This window comes from Lethenteron reissneri, chromosome 41 (genome assembly GCF_015708825.2).
Source record: "Lethenteron reissneri isolate LAM-NWPU_2019-01 chromosome 41, ASM1570882v1, whole genome shotgun sequence".
NCBI classification, from domain to species: Eukaryota; Metazoa; Chordata; class Hyperoartia; order Petromyzontiformes; family Petromyzontidae; genus Lethenteron; species Lethenteron reissneri.
This window is the reverse complement of record NC_083819.1, coordinates 9,786,280-9,810,499: the sequence shown is the minus strand read 5'-3', so window position 1 is coordinate 9,810,499 and position 24,220 is coordinate 9,786,280. Positions and strand designations below refer to the sequence as shown.

At 46.1% G+C, this 24,220-nt stretch overlaps 1 protein-coding gene across 2 annotated transcripts in view; it reads right to left on the bottom strand.

The window, feature by feature from the left end:
• Window positions 1–18,513, bottom strand: part of LOC133352688 (deubiquitinase DESI2-like) — a 50,463-nt gene extending 31,950 nt beyond the window's left edge. The window contains exons 1-3 of one of the 2 annotated variants that reach the window (XM_061568499.1): window positions 18,051–18,513; window positions 17,687–17,984; window positions 4,753–4,812 (exon numbers count right to left, since the gene is read on the bottom strand). In XM_061568499.1, the coding sequence (XP_061424483.1) occupies window positions 4,753–4,800 (48 nt within the window). In that variant the 5' untranslated portion in view covers window positions 4,801–4,812; window positions 17,687–17,984; window positions 18,051–18,513. Of the gene's footprint in view, window positions 1–4,752; window positions 4,813–17,686 lie in introns of both variants that reach the window. The other variant, XM_061568498.1, reaches the window with a different exon arrangement.
• Between the last annotated feature and the right edge of the window lie 5,707 nt (window positions 18,514–24,220).

Genomic DNA, 24,220 nt, shown 5'->3' with positions numbered 1-24,220 from the left:
TTTTGCACGCCCCCCCCACGCCCCCACCCCCCCACCCCCAGACCCTGGGTCACTGGGAGCTGTTGTATGACTATACAGACACCTGCCATAGAAACGTGGAATTTCCTTCACTACTTACGAGTCACCAACAGACATGAGCGCTACGCCACGCCCACTGGAGTAGGACGGTGGCGGGAGGGGGAGCACTTTAACTTGTTCGTTTTCTCCCCCCCGCTCCCTGCCAGCTCCTCCATAAAAACTGGACGTGATCTCAATATGCGTTCCACTTGGCTACCAAAGTCTGTTGGCTTGGCTCACGGAATTATAAATTCATGAATTAATTAATTTCCACTCCGCTCCACCGCTCTGACCTTGACTGGGCAGAGTGCCGGCGAAGGGCGCGCGACCAGCGCGGCGTGCCCCAGGTCACCCAGTCGACACGTGCCGCTGTACGCCGGCGCCAACGTCGATACCGCAGGGCGTGACGCCGCATGGATGGATTCGTGCATGGTGGCGGGAGAGACCCTTGCCCAACAGGCTCCTAGGTTATGGCGCGGAGAGAGTTGTTTCATCTTCTTGGTTCTTTCGGTAAAGTCGCGTAGAAGGGAAATAATAAAATAATAAAAATAAAACATAATCAAATACAATTCTCACGACGTTTCGGCCACAATGCAAGCAGCCGTCCTCAGGTGAAGAACAGGTCTGTCCTCCACATTTAGAATCAACATCACGCAGGGCTGTCGGAAAGACAGACGCTGTCTTTCCGACAGACCTGTTCTTCACCTGAGGACGGCTGCTTGCGTTGTGGCCGAAACGTCGTGAGAATTGTATTTTATTATGTTTTATTATTATTTTATCATTTCCCTTCTACGTGACTTTACCGAAAGAACCAAGAAGATGAATCCCTGCAGTCACGAAAGCTTTAAATCGAGAGTTGTTTCACTTCACGGCCAACCGAGGGCTGGTATTAAACAAATAATAGCTTTGGCTGGATTGATGGAGTTTTCTGGAGCAAGCAAAAAAAAACCAGGCCCAGATGTCTCGTCCGTGGATGTGGCATGGGTATCGTTGGAGAAGCGTGTGAAGGATGTGGCGATATTGAGGTTGGTGGATTGTACACAGATCTACCAAGTGTAAGCCACCAACCGGTAGTATGTTAAGGTGGTGCCAATTGAAACTAAACTAAACAATGTTTTATTTTACCAGGTAAGGCCCACTGGGCTGTTTGGCTCTTTTTTCAGAAGCGACCTGGCCACAAATGATAGCTACAAAGTGGCTTATCACGAGGACATTTATAGCAGCCATATACTCTAAACGCATGATGTTGATTCTAAATGTGGAGGGAAAAAACCGGCGGACCCGGAGTCAAATCCATGCGACCACGGGGAGAGAGACAAACAAACTCCAAATATGAAGGCATCAGGGTCGTGATTGAAACCATGGCCTCCAGCATACCAGGCGAAGCAGATAACATCTCACCACACCGTGGAGCCCATTTGGAGAGACGGTACATCATGAAGGATGCTCTGCTGTTCGTCTGGAGTTTGGCTCGATCCCTTCATAGACGTGGGTTACCTCCAGGCACTTCAGCTTTCCTCCGGAACGAACAAAACATCAGGAATTGGCTGATTGCGAGGCTCAGCAAGGCTCAGTAAAGGCTTACGGAAGGATTATTGAATTCGACTGTGTACACAGAATGTGTTATTTGCTTGTGCTGAGCCCGCGTGGTGGCAACACGATTGTAGTCCAGGAATTTGGAAGCGAGGGCTGGTGGTAGAGGGCTGGTTGTACCAGCCCCTTAGAGATGGGGGGGGGGAGAAGGCTAGCAGGGTGGGGGTGGAAAGGGCTGAGTACCCCCCCACCCCGAAACACCAGTAATGACAATTAAGCGACGGGCAATCACAGCCTTCCATCATGGAGGCAGAGAGCTGGTGCAGAATGCACGGCAGACAAAAGCTGATCGCATCATTACTCATTCTGTTTCACGTTTGATTAAATATTTTTTGTGAACATTGCATATATGTCGGGCCCCCTCCTCCCCTCCGCGAGAAAACAAGGTCGTGCTACAGGCCTGGGTGGATCACAGACGTGTGTGAATCTCTCAGCTACCAGGTGGTGGTAGCACAGATCGTGGACTGAATCCATCTGTGCGGAGCTCTTGAGTGTTAACCCATGGCACAAGCTCCAGGATGCCTCCCGCGTGCCGCGCGTCGTTATCATGGGTGGCCAAACGTTGTCACGAAGGGCCCTCATCCTGAAAAAAAGAACCCTGTGGTTGCTCGTGAGGATTACCTCGATAAAAATCCAAAGGGAAATTTAATTAATTTAAGCTCACCGTTTGTACAAGGATGTTCACGGTGCACCACGTCACTATTAACCTAATGAGAATATTCAACGTGCAGCAGTAAAGGAATTAAATATATATGTGTACCAGTCATAATTTATATAAATTCCCTGTGGACAGTTGGCAGCATAACAAGCCTTGTTATTAATCGATGGCATGCACAGCGGTGGCCAACAACAGTCTGCATAACCGACACCGGAGGTACTGTCGGAAAATAGACAAATGCATGCATGCATGGGGAAATATTTTAAAACGCAATATTTTTAGTGGTTTGCTAATTTGCCCTCTGCTTGACGCAGGTCACCAATGCACAGACATCCCATCATCCTCTCAGTTCTCCCGTGCACAAATTCGAGGCATCGTATTGGCTGTAAAAAAAACGAGTTAGCGGACCTGACCGGGACAGATCGCTCGAAGGGACAAAGGCCGATCGACGAGACAGGAAACGTAATGGCAAAGGGAACACACCCTACGTATGTCTGTATGTATTTTTAACTTCTTTCGCACTGTACGTAGCCAACCATACTAACCGCAGGTGGGAGGGAGACGGAGCTATAAGATGAATTCTTGGAATACTTGCTAGGCACATTTCAACACTAGATAGACCACGTGATTGCTGGCTTGCAATGGGAAAACCCTGCTAACTTAATCTGGATGATGTTATCATCTACGTAACCTCTCCACAACAACACCTGCGGCCATCCTGCAACGTAATAACAATAATCCACGCAGCGCGCGCGCACGAGTCTGATTTCGCCGCTTTCTCTCGGATGCTTTTCCACTCAGTCCGGGTGCCACCGCGTCATTACTCTTGAGCGTTATTATTTCCGCGCTGAACGCGCAAACCCATAAATCGCAGAGACGACGGCCTGGAGCAGTGCGGTCTCAAGGGACGCGCCGCTGTCGCTAGCCTGGCCTCGCCGTGACGTGCAGATGTTTGGGGGCAACGCTGGGGCGCGGGCGGGCAGGCGGGTGCGCGTGGAGCCATGCGTCGATGCTCTGCTGACGCACGACCTCGCGGTAATAGCCGCCCACACCGCCTCGTTTCAACGAGCCTCGTCTATTGAGTCAACCGGGTGGCTCAGCGCTGGAGTTGGAATCCTGGTTGGAGCGGGGCAGGGGGGTTGACTCAGCCCGTCATCTCCCAGGGGTATATAAAGTAAGTGCCACTCTGTGGGGAAGTAAACGGTGATTGTCGCATAAATATACTTGTCACTGTCATAGGAATGTGGAATCTCCGTCACTGGCTCAGTGATGTAAACAGGTGACGATCACAAATGCCTCGGTGCTCACTTGAGCAGGAAATTGCTTCAACTGATTTAATGAAGGGCCACGCATGAGATGCTCTGTAATGTTGCAAAACATTAAGCTGCGTTGGTAAATTAATCCGTGCGTTATCATCACTGTTATCGTCAACATTATCATTAGTTGTTATGTATTTATATACTGGTTCATAATTAGTTTAGTTTGGTCCAGGTCAATCTCTTAACGATAGCCCTCCACCACCCGACAGAGCGAATCAAATAAAATCGCCACGTGGGGGAAAATTCGCCACTTAATTTTGTTTATCAGTAAAACTGGAATGTGTTGAAAAGCAAGCAAAGAGTTTGACAATGTTGTGTGACGTTTCGCTACAGATTGGCATCATCATTATAATCACCAAAAATGGCTTAATTGTGAATGACGATGGTGTTTGTTTCTCTGAGAGGAAAGAGAGATCTCAACATTTCAGCCAACTGGCCCTCTGTTAGTGTTAATTAACATGCTGTTCGTTGAATAAGGTCACAGACGCAAGCAGCAACTTTGAACCTTATTGCCGTAGCAAAAAATGCCACTGAAAATTCACTGCCCAAGTCCCCTGGGAGACTCATTATCCTCTCCCCCATGCACACACACACAGTAGACACACACACACAAAGATACAGAAGGGACACTATACATAACATGTAGACACACGAAGTCCCATACACATTCACGCAGAATCACAGACGTACGTGTACAGCTACACATATATATATAAATACAAAGATCCCCCATACAGCCTTTAACAGACTGTCGGGGCATGTGCTGCTAGCGAACACCTTTAAAGGCTTTTGTGTGTCTGTGTGTAGAGGACTCATGAGTGGTGGTGTAGTGGTTAGCGCACTGCGCTACGAACTCGGTGACCTGGGGGTCGATTTCCGCTCACGACCACCATCAGCGACGATTATCTGAACTGGTCCTGGGCCTCCTCTAGGTCGACTGAGTCTCAAATGAGTACCTGGTGTGGTGTGTAAACATCGCCACTGGGGAGACAAAGGCGGCTGGGCGTGGTCCTGGTCATCCACCCCCTCGTGTGCCGTGCTGGCCCTCATAGGTGCTCGCTAACAGCACTTGACCCAACAGTTGCTTAAGGCTACACGGGGGATCTTTGTCTTTGGAGCACTCACCATGTCGTACACATTGAGCACCACCGGCTCGTTCGCCATGCTTCCCATTCAGCCACAGCCCTGTCACACACAGCACAGGACACAACAAAAACACAGATAAAGATCCCCAGTATAGCCTTGGCAGACTTTTGGGGCAAGTGCTGTTTGCGACCACATTTGAAGGCTGGCACGGCACACAAGGAGGTGGGAGACGACCTAGCGGATGTCCATGCACCAAACGTATGTAACTTGGCCATCGTGTCCCGAGCGTCATGGGTACATTTTTTGGCAACTTTGAAAAATGTACCCCCAAAAATAATCAGTTAGAATTATATACTCAACATAGCAATCATCGTGGCCCCCCCATACTGTGAACACGAGTCATGGGACTCAATGAGGATATTTAGGGTAAACAATACAATTCATAAATTACATCACACGCACGAAATTACACATCAGGTGCAGGCGCATGCAAAAACGACCACGTACACACATGCTGAGTAAGGCGCGAGAGGCCCGGAATGGAGGAATCGCCATGGAAATGTATGGCCGATGCCTCTGTGGTGTGAAACGTGTCAATGCCAATGCTGGTTGATAGAGCAGCCGGCTGAATTTGGTTACCAAACACCAGGACTGTCACTGAGATCACTGCGACTACCACTCGGACTAGGAGGGCCCACCAGAACTTACCAGCAGGACCATCACGACCACTGGCGTCACTGGCGGAGCCAGTGAGGGGCGGAGGGCACGTGCCCCCCCAATGATCATTGGGGTTTATTAGTAATAATGTGGCATTTTGCGACCCCCACTGCCACTGTGTAGCAGGGACTTTATGAGATGATAGGACAATAGTCTGAGTTCTTAATTGGCAATAAGTAACGGCAAAGCAGTTATAAGTGACTCACAGAATTGTGTGCAGTTGCGTATATAGGACACGACTTCCCTGAAGGCATTCACCTTCAGCGAGCGCGATGCCAATCACACACGGTTCGAATTCGACCCTCCATAGATGGCTGTGCCATCGCCGCACACGCGTCGAATAAAAAGCAAGAAACAAGTCCTTACTCACTAACAACTCCTTACTTACTAACAACTCCTATCACTTTTCATTGCTGGAGGGGTTGCCCCCACTACCTGAAAATCCTGGCTCCGCCATTGACCTGCACCAGCGAACCGCAGGGACCACCTAAATGTTGAACTTCTTTCGCACCGTACGTAGCCAACCGTGCTAATTGGAGGTGCGGGGAAGGACAACAAAATTGAACACAAAAAGCAGCTCTAAAGAAATGAGTTTTCATCTATATTCTAAAAAATGCATAGCTCCAGTGGCTTCCTGATATCGAAAGGAATAGCGTTGCAGACGGCCGCAGAAGCACATCTGAAAGAGAACGATGTGAGTGACTGCCAAAAGCTGATGCTGCTGCTTCGAGGATGACCGGAATTCGCGTGATGGTTTATGCTGCTTGAGATAAATGACTGCAAAACCCCCTCCCCGTGCACACACAGGTACAGTGAGTCCCTTGAGATACCAGGGAAATTCAGAGGTGGTTGAGTGCCAAATGGTATAGTGCTCGTTGTCTTGACAATCCCGTTAATTCGACGAAAGCCACACAAACTATGGCAACAGACGCGGATGCTGGACGACGATGACGATGATGATGCACAAATGGCGAGACCGTGGTCACCACCCAGAATAGACCCCTGGGACGTCTAACAAACAACGATTCCAATGCCCGATTAACAAACGCGTTTTTTTGTGTTTAAGTTTGTTGTACTTCCCCCGCACACCTTCTCCGATTAGCACGGCTGTGGTTACGCACGGGACGAAAGAAGTTCAACGTACATACCAAGGAGGGGGCCATCATCACAGCGGCGGTGATTCACCACTCCGCTACTCATGGCTCCAATGATCCTGACTCAACCACCTCGATGTAAAAATCACAGCTGCTGCTCGACAACAGTAGTTCTTAACCTTGACCGCAGCCTTGCACCCCTTTGGTTTTCAATCGTAAAAAATGTGATAATGGTAATACATACGTAGGTTTGATTAAACAAAGTAGTTGCACATTACATTGTGCTTCGATGATTTACCTTCTAAAACACATTCCTGCGGAGGGAGCTGGTAGGAGCGTTGAGTTGCTCGGTCAATGGCCAGGGTCAACGGCGGCGTGGTGTATTCCGCAAATATGCCCGACTGTGAGGGCGGGCACAAGCCGGCGTGAGTAGGCTAAACGTTGAGTTTTATAAGGGCACCACGGGGTGACCAGCCCCTCCCCACCCAGCCCCTCCCCACCCAGCCCCTCCCCCCCTCCCCACCCAGCCCCTCCCCACCCAGCTCCTCCCTACCCAGCCCCTCCCCACCCTCCCCTCCCCGCCCAGCCCCTCTCCACCCAGCCCCACCCTTCCCATTTTTGGATTCACGATGAACGGACGGACACAATAATCCCCTATGGGCTTGTGGAACCAGGAGGTTCCTACCAGTAAAACTCTGGCCATGTCTCACACACACCAGAAAGGGCATCTCGCACCGTCCGTGGGGTGCGTAAGCCCCAGGCTAAGAATCACTGTTCTACATCAACATTAGCCGTACGAAGACGAGGAAGAATCAGGGGCGGTTTCTTCATTAGGGCGATTGGGCGACGCACCACCAATGTCATTGAACCACAGAGTCACGCTAGCCGTCACTGCAGCCTCTGGATATAGTCCAATCAGCGTCATGTCACGTTCTGTGGAGTACCGCCTCTTTTGGGGCGATTTCACTCCGGCTGAGAATCGCCCCGAGTGGCCCCATAGACTTACATTCAAAGATGATTTTTTTCGAACGGGGGCGCTCCAATGCATTTTCTATGGCTTCCGGGAGGGCAAGCCCCAACGTGCTTACGTCATCATACGTGCTAACGTCATCATACGTGCTTACGTCATTATACGCAAACACGTTTCATCTAACAATATAATTTATCGCCACCTAGTGGAATCTTCTTCTTGGTTCTTTCGGTAAAGTCACGTAGAAGGGAAGAAATAAAATAATAAAAATTAAACATAATAAAATTATTCTCACGACGTTTCGGCCACAACGTTCCACTCACTGGCATGGTGCAGTGTGCAGAGTAATGTATGGTGTCGTAATTGTATAGTAAATATATAGCAGTGTGATACACATTAGGGTGGGTAGAATAATACATAGTGTTATATTAAAATGGATAAGGCAGCAACTGCAGCAGCAGCAGCAACTGCAGCAGCAGCAGCAACTGCAGCAGCAGCAACTGCAGCTCCCTTTGATGCTGTTAATCCTGCATAATGCTCATGCATATGCAGTACTAATCACATTCCTGCATTTCCCATAAATATGCTAAATTCCTCTTGATATGCAAATTCCTTTGTCAAGGCGCCCAGCTTATATATATGCTCCAAGCTCGTGTGCTGTTTCATTCAGACTCTGTCGCCTCGACGGACCTGGTTTTCACCTGAGGACGGCTGCTTGCGTTGTGGCCGAAACGTCGTGAGAATAATTTTATTATGTTTTATTTTTATTATTTTATTACTTCCCTTCTACGTGACTTTACCGAAAGAACCAAGAAGATGAATCCCTGCAGTCATGAAAGTTTTAAATCAAAATCTAGTGGAATCTTTAATAAAATAAACTTGAGTGGTTTGTTTTAAAAGTGAGTATAGAAACAAACAAGATGTATTGTAAGAGTCACTTTATTTTTCATTAATATTAAAGAAGTGAAGTTGCCTTTACATGCTTAAGCTGTTAATTTATCCATTGCATGGGTGGACCTTATCCTTATCAATCATCCAGACATTTGCCCCCCCTGAGAGATTTTGCAGGAGCCGCCACTGCCGTAATATAACATTCACCCTCAACTGTATCTTTAACATATAGGGGGATATAGTGCATCATAATCTGGAGAATACGGTAACACTCTGTCAGTCCACTCCTCTCCATGACTACGGTATCATGACGGTGAACAAGTGGGACACACTTTGCAAATCGTGAATTCAGTGGAAACTTTTACAATGCGTAGTAAAAAACGTTTAGACTGCTTTTCATAACCTGTTGTCAGTTGCTTTGCGTTCTTCATCCTCCCCGCCACCACCATCCTCCTCCCTGCCTCGACTACATCTCTTTGTTTCCATTTGCGTAGGAGGTCAACGAAGTAATTTCCTGCTCAAATGAGCAACCAATCTCCACCCCCGGGGTACAACGAGACGACTGCCCGCTCCGTGAATGTGCTCAGCGACGATCCGTGTGACACGCTGTTGACGGGTGGGCCCTGTGACCGGACTCCCGTGGTGGTCTCGGGGATCTTCTCTCTAGATTTGGAGCTTTCGTGACTGCAAGGATTCATATTCTTAGGTTTTTTCGGTAAAGTCACGTTAAAATTTTTACTCACGTGACTTTACCGAAAAAGGTAAAACATTTAATTTAAAATTTTTACCCACGTGACTTTACCGAAAAAACTCTATCTACATTTGGCAGGACGGGCATACAAATAGCAATACACATATAATGTGTTGTGCTTATCATAAGTTGAAAAATATTTAAACATTAACTGAGAAGTCCTGTACATGTGCTCACTTGTTAAACGGTTCCAAATACCAATTGAGGCAAGAAAGTGCGTCTTCAGAGGCAATAAATGCACACCTGAGTTCGTACAGACGATATGCTTGACACAAGACAAACTATTATTGGGGTACTCGAGCAGAACTCTCTGTTAACTGTTATGGCCTTCAGAAAAAAATACAAGAGATGTCAGGGACACATAAATATACCTCTGCAGAGTTTCTTTGTCGTTAAACAAGATTAATGTTTTACTGCTTTAGTTAATTCTACGAGGGTGATTAATAATAATGTGGCAGTCGAGCTTTTCTCTCAGTGAGGTATGGCGTAGAAGAAGTCTGCTAGTGAATTAAGTGCGAAGCTTCTTGTTTTGATGCTTGCCTCTCTTTGAATGGCCCTTTATTCACGCTTTTACGCTATTGTCCAGCTCGGGAGCATTGCCGCTGCTGTGAGCAAGCACGAGCATCATGTGTGGGCAAGGTAGTGGTCATACACGGTAGATGTGTTGGTTAATGGATTCCATGAAGAGTTTTAATGAGTTTAAAAACACGCACATTCTTCCAAAAAGTATTTCGGCAATGATTTTGAATACCACCAACGTTACCGTTATATGCAGTAAAACATTTAAGAAGCACACACACGTTAAAGGATATAACTCGCGTGACTTAAAAACAAGTGTCCATACCCATCGTCCTGGAATGTGAAAACAAATCTTTTCAAATGTGACACAATTTCAGTGTGACACAGTACACTGGCCCAAAATGTGTTAATGGTGTGTGTGTAGATGTGGAGGTGCTCGCTAACAGCACTTGCCACAACAGTATGTTAAGGCTATACGTGGAATCTTTATCTTTGTGCGTCTATGATGTCTCCTGGCCAAACCGCATTTGGTGGAGCCAGGAGACTGAATCAGAACCCTCGGAGTTCCTCCAGAAATATCAAAAAGCCACTTCGAGTGGTTACGTGAAATGTTTGAATGCTCACAGTGGAAGGAGAGGCTGACACTCCTCTGCCAGGAGCTGGACTGCTACTGCATCGATTTCTGTGGCATTCAGGACATCCGGTGGAGTGGTTCTGGCTCCAGTCACCATGAGGGGTGGGCAGTCCTCTACTCGGGGTAGAAAACTGCCAAACAGCAGAGTGGCTCTTCCGAACAAAATAATTAAGGGGTTCGTGAGAGGGTGGCGGTGAGGTGTGGGAAGCTGTAAGTCCCAGGCTACTGTGGGCGTATCATGTCATTAATTCTTGCTTAGGGGTAATAACCTAAGCCTATCACACAAACACCCATAACGCGTCTCATCGGATCTCAGAAGCCAAGCAGGCTTGAGCTGGGATCTTGCTTGGATTAGTGACCACCATGCAAGGCTACGTGGTGGGTACTAGAGGGCAGTGTGGAAAAACCATTGTTGAACTGTACTTCTATGCCCCCGTGCCCATGCTCCACGCTATCACCAACCCACATTGACCAGCGTGGTGGGGTACAGTAACAAAAAACAACATGACCCGCACGGTGTAGAGGCCCTCGTCCAGCATTGTTGTTGATGAACCGTGCTGTTGTTTAAGCTAAAACGCCCTAAATGCCTATGATCTTCTGCTGTTGACTGCATGCAGATAAGTGCTAGAATGAATATAGAAATCACGCGAGAGAAAAAAAACACCGCAAAATGAATTTTAATTGGACATGACTTCACAATATTACTTGAGTTTTCGTGCACAATGGTGTCTATACCTGTCTGTTGGTTATTCCGTAATGTCAATCACTGTTACTGTTGGAACTGTTTGACTTGAGATACAGTGAGGCCATGATTACATCACCCTGCCATTGTGAAAAATCATAATCGCCACCCATCCTGATTCATAACCACATTGAAAGTGCCTGGACCTCGGTAGTATGCAAGAGTATGGAATTGCTTTCTTGACACCCTGATACACCAGTGACGCATATTCGCTGCCACACTGAGCAATACTAAAGAGGCACATTCTGTGATGTATCGCAGTGCAATTACAGTATGTTAATGCTTTCAATTACCTGTCTTCAGGGGCGGTTTCTTCATTAGGGCGATTGGGCGACGCACCACCAATGTCATTGAACCACAGAGTCACGCTAGCCGTCACTGTCAGCCTCTGGATATAGTCCAATCAGCGTCATGTCACGTTCTGTGGAGTACTGCCTCTTTTTGGGCGATTTCACTCCGGCTGAGAATCGCCCCGAGTGGCCCCATAGACTTACATTGAAAGATGTTTTTTTTCGACCGGGGGGCGCTCCAATGCATTCTCTATGGCTTCCGGGAGGGCTCGCACTAACGTGCTTACGTCATCATACGTGCTAACGTCATCATACGTAAGCACGTTTCATCCAACAATATAATTTATCGCCACCTAGTGGAATCTTTAATAAAATACACAAGAGTGGTTTGTTTTAATAGTGAGTATAGAAACAAACGAGATGTATTGTAAGAGTCACTTTATTTTTCATTAATATTAAAGAAGTGAAGTTGCCTTTACATGCTTAAGCTGTTAATTTATCCATTGCATGGGTGGACCTTATCCCTATCAATCATCCAGACATTTGCCCCACCTGGAGATTTTGCAGGAGCCGCCACTGGGAAGAATAATTCGATGAAGCCTTGTAATATTATTTACGTTGATTTGCAATGTCGTTATCATGCTACAGAAACGTAGGGCGCGAGTCATCACGACTGAAACCACTGAAAATCGCGAGCCAACTTCTGGAATGAACACTTGACCAATGCTGCTGCTGCTGCAGTGGTAGTTATACTGCTGACGGTCGCAGTATGGTAGTTGTACTGAGATGTGCGTTACCAAACTGGGACTACACTGCACATCACGTGTCGATGGACTGTGGAGATTCGGCTATACCAAATGTCACTATTGCTTTGCACACTTGGATTTTTTGAGCATTGGAGAGAGATTTTTTCCCCCCATATAAAAAAAAATAATTGTAGCCCCCCTCTCCAACTCCCCCACCGTCTCCTCCCCCCCTAAACCCTCCTTCCTCCTGCCCCCCCCCCCCCGGCAAATCCAGCCACGTTATTCGAAAATCACTCGCGCTGTTCGAGTGTGTGCAGAATGTACAGAGTTACAGTATTAAAGTGGGAATCACCTACGGACGATTCCCAATTCCTGGAGGGCATCGTCCAAGGTGCAATCGTGGTTGGAATTAAATACGATCCGTGCAGGAATCGCTCGGTGGAGTGATTGATTACTTTGTGTGTCAATTAAACAATTAAGTGCACACATTTATTATAAGCAACTAAAATTGTTCACACGGTGTCAGCAGCAGCGTTAGCCAGCATTAGAGCGCACACACACACGTGTTCTTATGATGAAGACTCGTTAACTAAATCACAGTACGGTCTGTACGTACGTTCAACTTATTTCGCACCGTACGTAGCCAATAATCTGGAGGAGCGTGGGAAGGACAACTAAACACAAAAAGCAGTTCTAAAGGAATTAGTTTAAATCTAGATTTAAAAGGGATGCAACATGTGTGAGCTTTCGCGACAGACAATTGATTTTTGGGTCACAACGCCAATGTTGTGTCATTACACCCTCCACCACCCGACACAAACAAACAAACTAAATTTGCCACGTGAACAAAAGCGCGACAAATGTTTGGATTTTTTCAGCACACCCGGGTGTTGGAGAGCGAGCCACACATATTTAACAATCAGACGCTGCCTTCTCGACAGGCCTGTTCTCCACCTGAAGACGGCTGCTTGCGTTGTGGCCGAAACTTCGTGAGAATTATTTAATTATGTTATATTTTTATTATTTTATTATTTTCCTTCTACGTGACTTTACCGAAAGAACAAAGAAGAAAAAAAAATGAGGTTGCAGTCTCGCGATCTGGCCCATGTACACTTATACCCCGGGTTGCATCGGGGATGCATTCCCGAAACGTGTGACGACGAATATCGAAACGATGTAAATCAAAGAAGCGATTTTCAGGGTGGGTGGTGGAGGCGACGGCTAAAAGGCGACGGATAACGAGACATGACGGACGATGATGATGCTGCTGCTGCTGTCAGCGACGTAGGCGTGGGGATTGAGGCAACGCAAATCAGGTAGTGTAGTGGTACTCGTAATAAAGTGACGACGTACGTGCGAAACGACGTGAAAGGGAGAGACGAAACTCGGAGTCTTACCGTATCAATTATAAATGCCAGCACTGTGTAATAGCGTGCTTGCAATGGGCATCACAACACGCGCTGAAACAGAACCGCCAAGCAGTACATCAGAGTACTTGTACATACAGCCCAGCAAACATGCAACGCTGGGGGGCAACGTTCATTGACGTCGGCCTAACGTTGGCCCATCGACCAATGTTGTGCTAACGTTGTATGTTTACTGGGAGTCCATCAAGGGCAGAGGGACAAAACATTTTTAGAAAATATTCAAAATACCAAATGATTGCACGTGTGAAGATGTGTTTGAAGGAGCGGATTTCCAACATAGTTGTGGAAATTTTTTTAATTCCTCCATGAACATAGGTATATCATGGGATAAATCTTTTCCAGTATCAAAGTATGAAAAATAAGAATAGGGTTTACCCTTTCTGGCAATAAAACAGGTGTTGCTAAGATGTTAAAGCACCAAATAGAAACCTTTTGCAAGGAATCGAGTCTGCATTAACCACACACGTACTGTGGTGAACATGAAAACAAACACACTCTGATATTATCTTCATTGTCTTTGACACTGATTGGCCTACATCAGTTTCAAAGAGAATGCATCATATTATCAGAGAGTGTTTGTTTCCATGTTCACCACAAGTACGCGTGACTAATGCAGAGTTGATTCCTTGCAAAAGGTTTCAATTTGGTGCTTTAACATCTTAACAACACCCGTTATATTGCCAGAAAGGGTAAAACCTATTCTTATTTTTCATAAACATAGGTTTAAAAAATGTAAAAATATATATTTAAAAAACTACTGTGCATAAATTGGGATAGTATCCCAGAGCAGTATAACAATCATCGATCAGATTTAATAATTTAACATTTTTAAAATTGAAATTCTTATAGATTGTATATTTGTTATTTCATGTGTGGGTTCTTAAATACATGCAATTGCGTGTTGTTGTTGTTGTTGTTTGTGCTACAAGTTTAGAAACATTTATAATCTGTGCTCTCTGGTTGCCAGGGTGACGAGTGGTGGGGATGTGTCCTTGCCCAATTCTGGCCCAGCCTGGCTCAGAAACTCAATAAACAATGAGATAGTGAATGATTAAAACGCCTTTCCCCTTTCTACCATAAATCCAGGTGTTAAGATGTTCCAAGCACCAAATAGACACCTCATTACAAGACAATATCAGCATGAGCCACACATACTAGTGGTAAACAATACAATATGTATGCAATATCCTTGAAACTGCACGAGACAGCCTATTTGTATGCCTGTCTCAGCAGTTCTAGGACCAAAGGCCGCCAAAAGGCGAACAAAGCATTAATAAGCTATGGTTAAGCAGTTACATCTTTGGGACTCTTTTGCTAGTGTCCAGATATTAAATAATGACAAAGGCTTTAACAGGTGTATTTATCCCAGAAGGGGTAAAATGCCTTTTAAAAAATGCATCATTCAATATCTTGATTTGAAGCTTTCGTGACTGCAGGAATCCATACTATTTGGTTTAAATATTTTATACCTACATGACTTTACCGAAATAACGAAAGAGTATAATTCAATATCTTGATACTACTGGCTAAATGGGTCCCATATACACGATAAAATGTCCAAATATATATCTCGGAAATTGATTTTTTTTTAAACGTATCCCAAAGAGTACTGACGCCAGCTGCGTTTCCACAGTCGTCCGGCAACATGACCCTGCTATCACTCTGGGGCATTCCTCGAAGGAGGTTTGCCCTAATTCTAGATTTGAAGCTTTCGTGACTGCAAGGATTCATATTCTTGGGTTTTTTCGGTAAAGTCACGTAGGTAAAAGTATTAAAATTTTAATTAATAAAAGTAAAATAAAACAAATAAAAAAATAGGTTTGCCCTAGACTGCACCAGGAGCCTGGGTGGCTCTCTCTCGGCTCAAGTCCTCATCGCCACGTCTCCTTACCGAAGGAAGCAATCATAATAAATAACCACTGGTTAATCTTAGAAGAAACAAAGTGTTTTACAGGATTTAACGTAGGCTTGGATTCGCTTAAACTATCCTATGCGATCATTTTTTTTTCATCGGTTGCCTTTGTATTTTTTTAGACCGAGACTACGTTGTACTGACGTTGGCTCAACCAGATATCTACTTAAGGCTGAGTAAACGTAGGAGTCGTGCAGGACAGGTCTATATATCACTCGCCACTGATGTGTATCATTGCCAAAAAACGCTGAGCCCTGCCTCCTGCCAATGTGCATACTGAGCAGTGGTGCCTTACTGGTGCCAGGCTAGGTGAATGTTAAGCCCTCCATCAAAGGCAACAACACATTCAACCCCCAGCCCTATGCAGTGTACCTTTGCAGACGGCATCCTGCCCCCGTTTGCCATACACGGGCCACCGGACAGACAGCCGCCCAATTCACCAGCACTAAGTGGCGGTTGACGTCACCACGGCGCTCGTGCCAGGCTGGGTGCACGTTGAGGCCACGACAAGTGTCAATGGCTTGCTGACAGGTGTTCATGACACACCTGGACAGACCCCCCCCCCCTCCCCAGGTGTGTTTCGTGTTGATTGACTGAAACGCTGGACAAACAAAGACAAAGACCCCCCGTATAGCCTTAACGTACTTTTTGGGGCAAGTGCTGATAGCGAGTAGCACGGTAGGAAGGCCGGCACGGCACACGAGAGGGTGGGTGGTCAGCACCACGTCCGGCCGCCTTTGTCTCCTTAGCGGCAATGTTTACACCGTACCATGTGTCGATCTGGAGGAAACCCAGGACCGGTTCAGACATTCGTCACTGTTGTTGGCCGTGGGAGGGAATCCTCGACACTCATACAACAGGCTGCCTGTGTGTGTGTGAGACGTGCTATGTCACACACCACCACGACCACCACAACAACAAGGGCCGTCTGTGTTACTGCTCCTGCGCGTGATAATTGAGTGGCTGCTGCAGATGAAGACATGCTGCGAGGAATTATCTGATAAAAAATATACATTACAGCCAAGCGTGCACTTTAATTGCGAATATATATTTAAAAATATATATTTTGCTCACGTTAACTTTAAATCCGTATAAGGCATGTACTGTACATTAAATATTCTACACACTGTTTGCGAATACGTAATATAAATGGCAGTGATATTAACTGAACACATGTAACACACATGTGCAACTTTACTACAGTATAACAGTATCTGTATATGCAACAAGAATGATGTCTCTTATTAACGCAGGGGGGTGAGACGTACCCACAATTGACCCCACCACACCAAAGACATCTGTCGAACCGTGGTGTACACATAGTGCTGGGGGTGGACAATGCTGGAGGGATATTAGACCAGTCGGTTAAAACTCTGCACAGATAGATTCACTAATCCATGGCTGATCTGCCATCTCCCCCAGCCAAATCTAAGTCCACCGTGGATGTAATATTGACTACAGTTCAAACATCCATGCTTATGATATCTTGTTATAATCACTCCACAATATTTGCGAGCTAACACACGCCTCTTTGATGTAAACCCACTACCTAAACCCACGCCCTATAATCAATACATTGTAAACTGAGTTTTTTAATATTGTATACAGTACACACAATGACAGATGTATTAATCGTGGCATATACCTACCTACATTAAGCCGGCACTCGCTAAAATAACGCAATTGAGATAAATTACACAACAGCAGAGCATCCACAAACATGTGTATATTTCAGTACATGTATAATATAAAATAATAAGAATAATAAAATAATGCTTATATAAAGTGCCCAACTATTAAGTGAGAAACCATAATCTGGAATACGTGTTCATCGGAAGGAACAAATACAGTTTATAGCAATTATAGAGTAGTTGCCAAAATGTTAACAATTAAATATACATGAAGTGTTATAGTTCACATGACATCATCGGAGATGTTAATGGAAAATAACAAAATACCCTGATAATTACACCCAAACAACACTGACACTATGCAAATTGCTCGCTGTAGTCACGCTAATGCAATAACAATGGACATGAAATCGTGATCACAAATATATAAACTTCACGGAAGACGAAACAAATGAGTGAAGCACAATTATAATTAGCTTCACCAGCAGGAGTATAGCTGTAATAATAATACTACTACATACTAATGATCTGTAACGACTAACAGCAACATTCACGCGACAATGGAGCTGTAATAACAGATGTAATGGTGCAATAATCCCTGGAATCGAGTGGTGATGCCTCGCCTCCTGCAATGCACATCTCACCATACCCGCTATGCAGCCCTCCGGCTCATGATGAAGATGCCGACGATGAGCAGAACGTGGAGGGTGACAGTGGCTCCTGTTTGTTCTTCTTCTTGAGACGACACCTCATCTCAGCCCTCCTCCCCAGCTTCTATGCCAGCATTGTCTCGGCTGCACATTTGGCCACCTCCCTTCCCACTACCTCTTCCAATTCCTCCTCTTGCCGTCCACTCCTCCGAACGCTTCCACCTCGCTCGAGTCGCGCTTCCTCCGCTTTCTGCTTCTCGTTCCTATTCTCTTCCTCCTGCCTATCCCCTTCACCTCCTCCCCTTCTTTAGGCTCCTCTCGCACCGCTACCTTTTCTTCCGTCTTGTCTCCCTCCACCTTCACCTCTTCCTAAACGATGTGTGCCCCTCCTCCTCCTCCTGCAACCTCTAGTTTCGTATCTCGCTCCCCATTCATTCACCGACTCTTTCTTGAATCGCTCCGTCTCCTGGCTCCTCTTCCTCCTTGCTCTATTCGCTCCTCTTCGAACTCTTCCCTCGTGCCTTGCACCTCCTCCACATCCTCCCGCTTATGCTGTTCTCCAATTCGACCTGAACCTCCTTTTCCCCTTAATCCTCCGCCACCTCTTCCTCCTGCTGCTGCTGCCTCGTGTGTAGATGGGGGGTGTGGTGGCTGCTCTCCCTTGGGGCTGTGTCTGTCTCCAGCTGTCTCCCAGTCTGTTGCTGCTGGCCCGTGTCTCTCTGTCCGTCTCTGTCTCTGCTGATGATGCTGCTGCTGATGCTGATGCCCTGATGTGATTTGCGTCTTTATTTCCAGGACAATGGATCCCGCCCGGATGAGCAACAACGATAATGGGATGCGCAGAGGCGACACGCGCATTGGTGGAGGGGCTCTCTGACGGACGATACATGCGTTGCGCGTGTTTCCCCGCACGAATGTGAGAGTGCGCGTGTGTGAGAGAGAGGTCCAGCGCCTCCCCTAGGTCGACCCAGTCTCAAACGAGTACCTGGTGCGGTGTGTAAGCATCGCCACTGGGGAGACAAAAGCGTTCGGGCGTGGTGCTGACCACCAGCCTCCTCGTGTGTCGTTTCGGCGCTCGCTAACAGCACGTGCCCCCAAGAGTCTGTTTAGGTCTATTAGTGGGATCTTTGTCTTTGTTCATGTGAGATAAAGGCGGCCGGGAGTGGTACTGGCTGGCCATACGAACCACCACGTGCCCCTCAACAGCCTGTGTGGATTACACGGAGGACCTTTGTCTTTGTCCTGGGCCCCCCAATAGATCAACTTAATCCTGAAATGAGTGCTGGACCTCGTGGTGCGTGCGGTGTGTGACTATACAGTATTGGGGAGACAAAGGCGGCCAGGCGTGGTGTTGACCACACCTCGTGCATCGTTCAGAACGTCACAGGTTATCTCCCGAGCAGTAGTTACCCCCATAGTCTGTAAGGCTATATAGGGGATCAGTCTGTACGGCTGTATAGGGGATCAGTCTGTACGGCTATATAGGGAATCTTTATCCGTGATATAGTGTTTGGGTAGGGTAATGTATTGGCAGAGGGAGACTTAATAGAAGTTCGCTAATAGCCCTTGCCACACCAGTCCGTTAATGCTATACGGGTGATCTTTCTCTTTGTTTTGTGTGTGTACGGTATTAATAGGGGGAGCTCTATGGAAACGCATTTAGGGATTATTTGGCCTACTTTTCCACAGTGACCAGGCGTTTTTATAATGGTGAGAAGTTCCCACATTTTACCCCACCACACAAAACAAATCTGCCGGACTGTGGTGTACACATATATCTTGGGTCTTGGGTTAAAAAACAAAAAAATACAAAAAACTACATTTCGATCGCAACACAAGCGGTCGTCTTTTTTCCTGAACGACCGCTTGTGTTGCGATTGAAACGTCGTAGTTTTTAGTATTTTTTTGTTATTTTCTTTGAACCTATCTACGTGACTTTGCCGAAAGACCCAAGAATATGAATTCCAGCAGTCACGAAAGCTTTAAGTGGTGTACACATTTATAGTGCTGGCGGTGGCCGATGGTGAAGGGACTTGAGAACTTGCTCATTGTTTCAACTGCCGCACCAGGAGATGTATAAGGATCTCAGTGCCACATGCACTAACGTAGGACATATTAAACAAGTATAACCCGTAAAAACAAAGTTTTTCACTATAAATCCTTTATATGCGTGGCGGCGAGAGTCCTCTCGTCCTCTGGCTTGAGATGGCTGCCACCTATGGGTCAGATGATTGCATGGCACCATTAAACAATTGGTAATTAAATATAATATTTTTGTCCTAAAAAGTGTAAAATTTTGGATTTTTTTTCACAAACATTAATTGTCACGCACAACGAGTCTGTGTGGAAAATGTCAGCTCGATTGGATCACGGGAAGTGGGTTAAAAAAACGACCGAAAGATTTGCACGGTCGTAAGCAAGCAAGCGCGCAAGTGAACTTAATATAAAGGATTTAAAAAGACCCGCACTACAAAGTCCAGAGTCCACTGGGTCATAACATGGGACGTGTAGGCCTGCAGGCCACACAGCTGGGTCTTTAGAGAAGATCTAAACACGACGTGTGAGCTCGCCTGAATAGCCACTGGTGGGAAGGCATCCCATACTCGGTAAAGTCTCCGAAAAAAACAAAGAGTATGGATCCTTGCAGTCACGAAAACTTCAAATCTAGAATTAGGCATTCCATAGTTTGGGCGCAGCACAGATTCACATTAAATGTGAATCATACCGGGCGTAATATTTCCTGATTAACTAAATATAATGATTCGTAATGCGTATAAATATCTCACTAAATGACATTTTACGGATATATGCATGACCATTAACGTGCGAATCAAATTGACATGCAACTGGACTCTTCTCTATATTAGCGAAAACAGGGAATTGATCGGGACCAGCTACACTAGTTTATATATGTACGTATGTTGAACTTCTTTCTTTTACGTAGCCAACCGTGCTAATCGTAGGTGCGGGGGAAGGACAACAAACTGAACACAAAAATAATTTCTAAAGAAACGAGTTTAAATCTAGCTTTAAAAGTGCATAGCTCCAGCGGCTTCTTCACATCGTAAAGGAAGAACGTTCCAGACGGCCGCTGAAGCAGCGCATCTGAGAGCGCCACGCGATGCGGTGACCGCCCGCCTCTGTTCGATGACCCAGCCTCGAAGCCGCCACTGCCACGAGGATGACCACAAAAAAAAACCATCGATGGTCACAATCGATAGCGAGCAATGAAGCTCCTGGTTAAAGCTGTTTTCTGGCCACATTGTCAATCCGCGCCCCCAACGGGAAAACTCAGAAGCAAAATAAAAACCTCGGGACCTGGATACCCTCAGGTACAGATCGACTGTGGTAGATTAATACCCATGGGATCTTTTTTTTGGCGGTATCAAAGTACAGTACTGTACGTACAAAAATAAGAATAGTTTTCACCCTTTCTGGCAATACAATAGGTGTTAAGATGTTCAAACACCAAAAAGGTACCTTTTGCATGGAATTAAGTCTGTATTAACAACTCGTACTTGTGATAAAACATCGAAACAAGCAAAATCTTATAGCTTGTGCATCGTCAATCAGTTTCAATGATAATGAATATATTGCAGTAGGGGCGCCGCGGTGGCTATAAGATGTTAACTTTCTCGCCTGGTATAGAGGAGGTCGTGGGTTGGATCCCGACCCTGACACCTGTTGTATATTTGGAGTTTGCGTGTCTCTCTCTCATCATCAAGGTGGTGAGATGTTTACTTCCTCGCCTGGTATACAGGAGGTCGTGGGTTGGATCCCGACCCTGACGCCTGTTGCATATTTGGAGTTTGCGTGTCTCTCTCCGCGGTCGCGTGCATTCTTCCACGGGTTTTCCCTCCATATTTAAAATCAACGTGTGCTTAGAGTATTTGTCCGCTATGAATGTCCCCATGATAGACCACTTCGTTGAGCTATCAGTCTCAAGGCTCATCAGTCTCAAGACTAGCCCAGTCTCACGATTCATCCAGTCTCAAAACTCAATCTCAAGACTCACACAATCTGTAGGATTCTCCCAGTCACAAGACTCACCCAATCTCAACACTCACCCAGTCTCAAGATTCATCCAGTCTCAAAACTCAATCTCAAGACTCACACAATCTGTAGGATTCTCCCAGTCTCAAGACTCACCCAATCTCAACACTCACCCAGTCTCAAGACTAGCCCTGTCTCAAGATTCATCCAGTCTCAAGAATCACTCAATCTCAAGACTCACACAATCTGTAGGATTCTCCCAGTCTCAACACTCACCCAATCTCAAGACTCACCTAGTCCCAGTCTCAACACTCACCCAATCTCAAGATTCACTCAAACTCAACACTCACCCAGTCTCAAGACTAGCCCAGTCTCAAGATTCATCCAGTCTCAAGACTCACTCAATCTCAAGACTCACACAATCTGTAGGATTCTCCCAATCTCAACACTCACCCAATCTCAAGACTCACCTAGTCCCAGTCTCAACACTCACCCAATCTCAAGATTCACTAAAACTCAACACTCACACAATCTGTAGGATTCTCCCAGTCTCAACACTCACCCAATCTCAAGACTCACCTAGTCCCAGTCTCAACACTCACCCAATCTCAAGATTCACTCAAACTCAACACTCACCCAGTCTCAAGACTAGCCCAGTCTCAAGATTCATCCAGTCTCAAGACTCACTCAATCTCAAGACTCACACAATCTGTAGGATTCTCCCAATCTCAACACTCACCCAATCTCAAGACTCACCTAATCCCAGTCTCAACACTCACCCAATCTCAAGATTCACTCAAACTCAACACTCACACAATCTGTAGGATTATCCCAGTCTCAACACTCACCCAATCTCAAGACTCACCTAGTCCCAGTCTCAACACTCACCCAATCTCAAGATTCACTCAAACTCAACACTCACCCAGTCTCAAGACTAGCCCAGTCTCAAGATTCATCCAGTCTCAAGACTCACTCAATCTCAAGACTCACACAATCTGTAGGATTCTCCCAATCTCAACACTCACCCAATCTCAAGACTCACCTAGTCCCAGTCTCAACACTCACCCAATCTCAAGATTCACTAAAACTCAACACTCACACAATCTGTAGGATTATCCCAGTCTCAACACTCACCCAATCTCAAGACTCACCTAGTCCCAGTCTCAACACTCACCCAATCTCAAGATTCACTCAAACTCAACACTCACCCAGTCTCAAGACTAGCCCAGTCTCAAGATTCATCCAGTCTCAAGACTCACTCAATCTCAAGACTCACACAATCTGTAGGATTCTCCCAATCTCAACACTCACCCAATCTCAAGACTCACCTAGTCCCAGTCTCAACACTCACCCAATCTCAAGATTCACTAAAACTCAACACTCACACAATCTGTAGGATTCTCCCAGTCTCAACACTCACCCAATCTCAAGACTCACCTAGTCCCAGTCTCAACACTCACCCAATCTCAAGATTCACTCAAACTCAACACTCACCCAGTCTCAAGACTAGCCCAGTCTCAAGATTCATCCAGTCTCAAGACTCACTCAATCTCAAGACTCACACAATCTGTAGGATTCTCCCAATCTCAACACTCACCCAATCTCAAGACTCACCTAGTCCCAGTCTCAACACTCACCCAATCTCAAGATTCACTCAAACTCAACACTCACACAATCTGTAGGATTCTCCCAGTCTCAACACTCACCCAATCTTAAGACTCACCTAGTCCCAGTCTCAACACTCACCCAATCTCAAGATTCACTCAAACTCAACACTCACCCAGTCTCAAGACTAGCCCAGTCTCAAGATTCATCCAGTCTCAAGACTCACTCAATCTCAAGACTCACACAATCTGTAGGATTCTCCCAATCTCAACACTCACCCAATCTCAAGACTCACCTAGTCCCAGTCTCAACACTCACCCAATCTCAAGATTCACTCAAACTCAACACTCACACAATCTGTAGGATTCTCCCAGTCTCAACACTCACCCAATCTCAAGACTCACCTAGTCCCAGTCTCAACACTCACCCAATCTCAAGATTCACTCAAACTCAACACTCACCCAGTCTCAAGACTAGCCCAGTCTCAAGATTCATCCAGTCTCAAGACTCACTCAATCTCAAGACTCACACAATCTGTAGGATTCTCCCAATCTCAACACTCACCCAATCTCAAGACTCACCTAGTCCCAGTCTCAACACTCACCCAATCTCAAGATTCACTCAAACTCAACACTCACACAATCTGTAGGATTCTCCCAGTCTCAACACTCACCCAATCTCAAGACTCACCTAGTCCGAGTCTCAACACTCACCCAATCTCAAGATTCACTCAAACTCAACACTCACCCAGTCTCAAGACTAGCCCAGTCTCAAGATTCATCCAGTCTCAAGACTCACTCAATCTCAAGACTCACACAATCTGTAGGATTCTCCCAATCTCAACACTCACCCAATCTCAAGACTCACCTAGTCCCAGTCTCAACACTCACCCAATCTCAAGATTCACTCAAACTCAACACTCACACAATCTGTAG